The sequence below is a fragment of the Physeter macrocephalus genome, chromosome 2 (assembly GCF_002837175.3).
Source record: "Physeter macrocephalus isolate SW-GA chromosome 2, ASM283717v5, whole genome shotgun sequence".
In the NCBI taxonomy this organism is placed as follows: Eukaryota; Metazoa; Chordata; class Mammalia; order Artiodactyla; family Physeteridae; genus Physeter; species Physeter macrocephalus.
In genome coordinates this window covers 95,473,512-95,481,891 of record NC_041215.1, presented here as the reverse complement: position 1 = coordinate 95,481,891, position 8,380 = coordinate 95,473,512, and the positions used below count along the sequence as shown (strand labels likewise).

Here is an 8,380-nt window from a genome sequence, read left to right as displayed (position 1 = left end):
ACCCAACACAGTCAAAAATAAATAAATAAATAAAATTTTTTTTAAAAGATGAGTTATCCCTCAAAGAAGTTGGGGGAGGGGGACGTTGGCTCAAGGGTCTTTCCAGATGGAGAACTACTGGTGAGAAGGCCCTGAGTTTGTGGAAAGAGCTTGTCTTATTCGAAGAACAAAAATGCTGAAGTAAGGAAAGAGTGGCACAAGATGGGGTTAAAGAAAGTGATGGGGAAACCAGAACTTTATAGGTTACATTAAGAAATTTGGGTTTTATAAGAAAAGCCATCAGAGGATTTTCAGGTTGGCAAACACATGATCTGCTTTGCAATTAAAAGACAAACAAACCACTCAAAGTGCTGTAGGGAATATGGATTAAACGGGAGTTAAGAACTGAAGTGAGGCAGCCATTTGGGGAATCTACTGAGAGGATCCAAATGTGAGAAAAGGAGGGATGGTGTGGGAGATGGCAAGAAGCGATGAGACTTGAGAAATATTTAGGTGGAAGAATCAACAAGGCTTGAGGACTGGTGGGGGTGAGAAGGCAATGTCAAAGGTGGCTCCTAGTTTTCTGGCATGTGCCAGTTCTAGAAAAAGGGGAGGCTTCAGGAGAAAGATGATGAGTTGGTTCTGAACACAACTAGTTTTTAGAGCTTACCAGACATCCAAGTGGAGAGTCAAGTGTGGGCTGTACACGTGGGTGTGGAGCTCAGAGGAGACGTGTGGACAGGGTACCGGTGTAGAAGTTCTACATATCTAGAAGGACATTGAAGCTGTGGATGAGGTCTTCACAGGACAGCCTGGGAACTGTAGGTAAAGTAGACCAAGATCCGGACCCTGACCACACTTAATATTGAACGGTTTGGTGGCGGAGGAGGAGCAGAGGATGGGGAGAGGATAGCAGAGAGGTAGGAAGAAGCAAGCAAAGTGTGTCAGCATCATGGCCCAGGAAGAAGTGTTAAAGGGTGGAGTTGTCAACTGCGCAGAAGGTTTCTGAGTGGTCAAGTAAGGTGAGGACAGAAAAGCGTCCCCTGGGTTTAGCAACATGGAGGTCAGCTGCTAAGCCGAGCATCTAGAATGACAACGTCTCCACCTGTGTCCTCTGCCTCGAATTCTCAGGTTTGGGGCTGATACAAGGATCTCCAAGTTTGGGCCTCTTTAAACACATAACTTCCTTTTAGTTGTTCTCTAAAACGTGTAAACATAACCCGCAACTTGAAACGCAGACCAGAGCTTCACCTCTTCCAGATGGGAGCCCTCCCCCAATTCTAAGGAAAGACCCAGCGGGTTGGCAGAGCAGTGGCCCCGGCGGGGAGGCGGCGCGCGCTCGGAACAGCCGCGTCCGATTGGCCGACAGCGGCAGCAACCCGGTGATTGGCGGGAGCGGAAGGAGGCGGGGCGTCTGGCACTACCTTTTCTCCCGGTGGTACTTTTGCTTTGCTGCGCTGAGTTAGTGGAGAGACCCAGTCGCGCCCGGGACCACCCCGGTCAGACCCCAGAAAGAGCAGAGGAGACCCGGCGCTCCCAGGAGAGGCAGCACGGCCGCGCCCTCGCCCACTTCTGCCGGATCCGGAGCGCAGAGTGAGTGGGCGTGAGGTTCCGGGTGCCGGGGTGGGACGTTCCTGGACCTCAGTTGTCCGGGCCCAGCGGCCGGATGCCCGGCGAGGGCGGGCTTTAAAGTGCTGACAGGTAAATCCGTTATCCGGGAAAGAACGCGTATCCCAGGTGTTGTTTTCGGTGATGGCACGGTTGCCCCATCCAGTCGTGCTCTGGTAGTAAAAAATGTCTTGTGAAATAGAATCATGTGCCCCTCCCCCGCCGAAAATACTGCATCTCCCCATTTACCCTCATTTTTCTCTCTTTCCCGCCCCTTCCACCAGAGTCATGTTTTCTTCTCTCCGCAGAAAGTTTTCATTTGCCGTGTGCCACACCCAGAGAGCTAAGTTGTACGCTCGCACCCTGTGCATGCAAACCCAGCAGTCTTGGCATCTGACGTGCTGTGTGTAGCTGCTGCTTGTGTTGAATCCGCAGCCCTTCGCTTGGGCACAAGGTGACAGGTTGGTAAAATGTTCACGGAAACGAATGAATGAGTATGTGACTTTGGAACTTAATTATATGTCTGTATTTAAGGGTAAAAGAGCTTAATGTGCTCCTGGAATGTAAAAGTGATAATTAGTTCCTGCAGACCCCCAAATAATATAATTAGTCTTTAAAACAAATTCTGACTAGTACCAAAGAGTTTGGGGGAAGAAAAACAGGTGTGTGATTGTGCTTTAAATGTTGTTTGTATAAGTTGGATAGTTTGTTTTTATTGGACAGAAATAAGACTTGAGTCTCCAGCACAATCCAGTTTGCAGTTTAATGCAGGACTCAAACTTGTTGGACCACAATATGGTTTGCCCTTTACTTTCTAATTCAATCTGAAATCTACTAGATTTCAATTCAACAGACTATTTTTTTTTTGCGGTCCTCTCACTGTTGTGGCCTGTCCCGTTGCGGAGCACAGGCTCGGAACGCACAGGCTCAGTGGCCATGGCTCACGGGCCCAGCCACTCCGCGGCATGTGGGATCTTCCCGGACCGGGGCATGAACCCGTGTCCCTTGCATCGGCAGGCGGACTCTCAACCACTGCGCCACCAGGGAAGCCCCAACAGACTACTATTGAGGACATAATATGTGCAGGACACTGTCCACAGTGCAGACGATGTCTAAAAAAAAAGACAGTCCCAGCAACTCTGAAGCTTACATGCTGCAGGGGAGACATCACAGAGATTTTTAAGGAAGACAGGGGCTGATGCTCTAATAGAGATACAAAATGCAATGAGGCACACGTTAATGAAAGCTTAATTGTCTCTGGGTGAGTCTCAGACAGCTTATGGAAGAAGGGCTATTTGTACCTACCTTTGAATGCTGGTAGAATTTAGAGAGGCAGAATGTGGAAAAGCTGTTTTCAAGGGTGAGTGACAGCTGGAACAGTGCAGAAAAAAAAAGTAGGTAATTTGGTGACTGGGTTGCTTTGTTAATGGATGAAAATAGGGTCAGAGTGGAAATCAGCCTGGTAATGGGCAAACTGTAGCAATTTTGAACTAGAGAATGATGTGGTCAAAACCCATGTGCAGCAGAAGGCCAGATTGGGAAAGAGTGTTGGAGGCAAGGTGGTTGGAGGTCTTGTGACTGGAGAGGAAGAAGTCAGGTGACTGGAGGATGGTCTTGCCACTCCCTGTGCTAGTAACAAGTTTTATGAGAAGAGGGAATGGATTCTGGATTTGTTAGCATGAATTTATTGAACATCTGCTTTGTGCCAGGTGCTGTATCTGTATTAGGTCATTCAGTCTTAAACAACCACCCTGTTGAAAAGGAAGTGAATCACTTGAGGTCACTCACCTAAAAAGAGGTGTTGCAGTCCCCGCTGGTTGACACTCTGGCCAGCATACTTGCTTTAGGCATATCCTTATTAGACACCTAGTAGGGAGGGAGAGCGCCAAAGATTTAGAGTCTTCCACTCAAGTGATATAAATTCGAAGTGAAAAATCAAATTGCTACGCAAGTGTAGCAAAGGTGTGGACTTGGGTCCATTCGTACTGGTATTTGTGATGGTGACTAGCTTTGTAGCCTCAGCACATCCTTACCTTCCTATGGAAGGAGATTTGTGGAGTAGACATGACTTCATGCCTGCACAGGTATGCTTGCCAACAAGCATGCGTACGCTCTTCCACGCCCTGCTTGAAAATCCAGACCTCTTCCTCAGGGCTGGTAGGACAAGATTCACTTATATCTACTCTGAATGTTGTCAGCTGTGTGCTGATGTAAATCCTAATTTACGCTATGGTGAAGAGAGGCTTTTCATTTTTCTAATGGATGTTCGGACTTAAATCAGGTATTTTAATTTTTAATCTTCAGAACTGCTATGTAAAAGTTGACTTGCTGTTACCCAAAGAGATAGTATTATTTTATCCTTTCAGATTACATTTAACAATGTTGTTTCAGTCTTTAAAAATTATTACTTAGGTTTAAGAATTCTTGTGCAGACTTATTGTTTGCAGTAGGCAAAGAGGAAAATATATCTCTTTTAAAAGATATATAACCTGGGAATTCCCTGGCGGTCCAGTAGCTAGGACTCTTCGATTCCACTGCAGGGGTCACGGTTTTGATCCCAGGTTGGGGAACTAAGATCCTGCATGCCGTGCAGTGTGGCCAAATTAAAAAAAAGAAGATATATATCAAAAATAATTCATTTTAATCACGTGAATCATAAAATATAAAACACCGGTTTAAAATTCTTTGGGTTAAATTACAAATGTTCTATAATTTATAAGAGCAATTTCAGGGAGAGTTCTTGCGATTTGTCCTAAAGCAAATCTAATTAGTGTTTTCCATTGATTTATTTGATAAAAGTGCAGATTCACTTTAAAGGCATATGAACACCTTCTGTATGCCCAGCACTGTTCTGAAGATACAGCAGTGAACAACCCCCCGCCCCCCAAATCCTTCCCTTCTTGCGGGGACAACAGACCCTAATCAAAATAAAAAAGAAAATATGTGGTAGGTCAGATGGTGGTAAGTGCGATGGAGAAGAATACATCGGGGAGGAGGGATAGTGTTTTCCAAGGTGAGAGGTGGTGTCAATTTAAATAAGGTGGCCAGAGGAGGCTTCCCTGAGATGCTGGCATTTGAGCAAAGACCTGAAGATGTGTTTTTTGGAGAAGAAAAAAACTTTGACCCAAAACTCAATTAAAAAACAGGCTTTGAAATATAGACACCATTTTAAAAGTATATTTCAAAGACTATGTTTTTAATTAAACAAGATATTTAGAAGAAGCACAATGCTAGACAGGCTTTCTTTGGAGCTGTGGGCTTCCATTTGTGATCTGTATTCTGTTTCCCTATAGGATGTCCCAGTGGTATGAGCTTCAGCAGCTTGACTCCAAATTCCTGGAGCAGGTTCACCAGCTCTATGATGACAGTTTTCCCATGGAAATCAGACAGTATCTGGCACAGTGGCTAGAAAAGCAAGACTGGTAAGGAAAACTCACTTGACAGAAGAAGGAGTTTTTCTGCACTTTTAAAATAACTTGTTGATTAAGTGGCTTGGAACTACGTTGACTGGAAGATGAATCTCATCAGTAGCCATTGGGATTACCTGTTGCAGAAAAGAGTGTTGCCTTGAAAAATGGCATGTGTCTCTAGAAAGCTGAATGCATTAGTCATTAATTTTATGTATTTGTTGATTTAATTATACATCCTCCTAAATGCTTTGCACAAGTTAAATAATGCTGACACCAATTATTTCCAAGTTAGTATCCAGGTTATAGAAAGAAGTAAGTTAAAAGTAATAATTAAAGCCAAGTTTTGGTAGAACACTGATTAGAAGTATGAAGAAAGTAAAAAAAAAATTAAGAAAATATCTCTTAAAACTGGTATATGTTCTATTTACAATATATTGTTTGCTCATTGCAAATATTTCAAATGTTCTGAAAGTATTTGACGTAGATTTTTTTCCCTGTTGATTTTTTGCCTCCAGAGATAATCTCCATTCACAGTTTTGTGCACAGTCTTGGAGTGCTAGAATTTTTCATGCTAATTGTATATAATAGAAATATTGTACAAACTGCTGCTAATAGCAATGGCAGTTTCAAAAGAAGGAAATAAAACCCAAGAAAACACTTTAAATTAATTTTAGTCTTTTCAACATGGAAAGCAGTGTTTATTTTGTCCTTTTAAAGTAGTATCTAAATGAAATGTGTAAATTTTGAATCTCCTAGGGATCATGCTGCCAATGATGTTTCATTTGCTACCATCCGTTTTCACGACCTCCTATCGCAGCTGGATGATCAATACAGTCGCTTCTCTTTGGAGAATAATTTTTTGTTGCAGCATAACATAAGGAAAAGCAAGCGTAATCTTCAGGTATGACCTGGCTTTTGCGTTTAAGTTGAAATGTTTCCATGTTTCCATAAGAATTTTTTTCCTTCAGCAAATACTATTGAGCACACACTCATTGGTATTTAGAAAAGTACAGACACTATAAATAAACTACCATTATGTAGCTAATATTTTATAGCAGAAGTAAAATAAAATATCAGTTCATTTTGTAAACACATAAGGAGTATTCAGGCTGAAGGGTATCACTTAGACATAAGTAATTCTGAGAGAAAGTCAATGCTATGATCTTATTAAAAGCCATTGATATTTAAATTGAAGAAAAAGTGTTTTATTTTAAGAGCAGTGAGCTGTAGTAACATGTTAAAGCTCAAAGGAACTTTAGTGATGAGTCCAGTCTAAGTGCTTGGTATACTGATGAAGAGTAAGTCCAGAAAGTGTTGAAAGTTTTGACGTCTCTTAAGGCTCAGTAGTGAGGTGGTGAATTGGAGCCGACTCTACCTTGCCATGCTTCTGCTGAAGTTGCCCTCCCTTGGAAGAAAAAGTCAAAGGGAGTTGCACGCAGGAGAGAGTATGCTGCAGAGTTTTGGGAGTTCTTCATAAGTACTCCCAGCATCCCTTAAGCCTGGCTACCATTTTTATTTCTGTATTAATGGAACTTTTCTGTTTTAATGGAGGTGAGTGCTGTCATTTTCTTGTTTTATTCCTCACAACCAAACTGTTCAACTTAGGTAATTAGAAGCTTCCCCCCCGCCCGCCGTGAATGTGTATATGATTTTATAATACCAGTGAGTGGGAAATCCAGATTAACTTTACAGAAATTTGCTCTCCTACAGATTTTGCTTGATAATACCTGTTATAAAGAGGCACGATTGCTGGTATTTTGCAAAGTAGCTTTGACAAGAAAACAAAAACTGAGAAGAACATCTTTGGTCTAATTCAAAGCAGAGACCAACAGATAAATTAATTGAGGAATATCATGGATAATTTTTGTATCATTTGCATTATCTCAGGATCCTAACAAGATAATTGGGCCCAAGAATAATAAAATTAAAGTATTATAGGAACTACATATGGAAATACTTGTTTTTTTAATCAAGAAGTAATTTAGGTACTAAAGATAATTAAAGTATAGCCACTGCCTTTGGAAATGTACCAACTCACTGCAGAGCATAAAAGTATATGATAAACTAGTACATGTTGGTTAAATGGGAGATTGCATTCTTTTTTTTTTTTAATTTTTGAATTTTATTTATTTTTTTATACAGCAGGTTCTTATTAGTCATCAGTTTTATACACATCAGTGTATACATGTCAATCCCAATCGCCCAATTCATCACACCACCATCCCCACCCCCCCGCGGCTTTCCCACCTTGGTGTCCATACGTTTGTTCTCTGCTATTGTAAATAGAGCTGCAATGAACATTTTGGTACATGACTCTTTTTGAAATATGGCTTTCTCTGGGTATATGCCCAGTAGTGGGACTGCTGGATCATATGGTAATTCTATTTTTAGTTTTTTAAGGAACCCCCATACTGTTCTCCATAGTGGCTGTATCAATTTACATTCCCACCAACAGTGCAAGAGCGTTCCCTTTTCTCCACACCCTCTCCAGCGTTTGTTGTTTGTAGATTTTTTGATGATGCCCATTCTTACTGGTGTGAGGTAATACCTCATTGTATTTTTGATTTGCATTTCTCTAATAATTAGTGACGTTGAGCAGCTTTTCACGTGCTTCTTGGCCATCTGTATGTCTTCTTTGGAGAAATGTCTATTTAGGTCTTAGGTCTTTAATCCATTTTGAGTTTATTTTTGTGTATGGTGTTAGGGAGTGTTCTAATTTCATTCTTTTACATGTAGCTGTCCAGTTTTCCCAGCACCACTTATTGAAGAGACTGTCTTTTCTCCATTGTATATCCTTGCCTCCTTTGTCATAGATTAGTTGACCATAGGTGCATGGGTTTATCTCTGGACTTTCTGTCCTGTTCCATTGATCTATATTTCTGTTTTTGTGCCAGCACCATATTGTCTTCATTACCGTATCTTTGTAGTATAGTCTGAAGTCAGGGAGTCTGATTCCTCCAGCTCCACTTTTTTTCCCTCAAGACTGCTTTGGCTATTCGGGGTCTTTTGTGTCTCCATACAAATTTTAAGATTTTTTGTTCTAGTTCTGTAAAAAATCCCATTGATAATTTGATAGGGATTAATAGGGATTCAGTCTACATTGAATCTGTAGATTGCTTTGGGTAGTATAGTCATTTTCACAATATTGATCCTTCCAATCCAAGAACATGGTATATCTATCCAACTGTCTGTATCATCTTTAATTTCTTTCATCAGTGTCTTACAGTTTTCTGCATACAGGTCTTTGTGTATATGTGTGTGTGTGTGTGTGTGTGTGTGTGTGTGTGGTATACGGGCCTCTCACTATTGTGGCCTCTCCCGTTGCGGAGCACAGGCTCTGGATGCACAGGCTCAGTGGCCATGGCTCACGGGCCCAGCCGCTC

At 41.8% G+C, this 8,380-nt stretch overlaps 1 protein-coding gene across 3 annotated transcripts in view; it reads left to right on the top strand.

The window, feature by feature from the left end:
* Positions 1-1,374: 1,374 nt before the first annotated feature.
* STAT1 (signal transducer and activator of transcription 1) overlaps positions 1,375-8,380 on the top strand; it is a 42,537-nt gene continuing 35,531 nt past the window's right edge. Inside the window, exons 1-4 of one of the 3 annotated variants that reach the window (XM_028480245.2) lie at positions 1,375-1,572; positions 1,896-2,048; positions 4,881-5,009; positions 5,754-5,898. In XM_028480245.2, coding sequence (XP_028336046.1) covers positions 4,882-5,009; positions 5,754-5,898 — 273 coding nt within the window. In that variant the 5' untranslated portion in view covers positions 1,375-1,572; positions 1,896-2,048; position 4,881. The other 2 variants (XM_007114600.4, XM_007114601.2) reach the window with 2 other exon arrangements.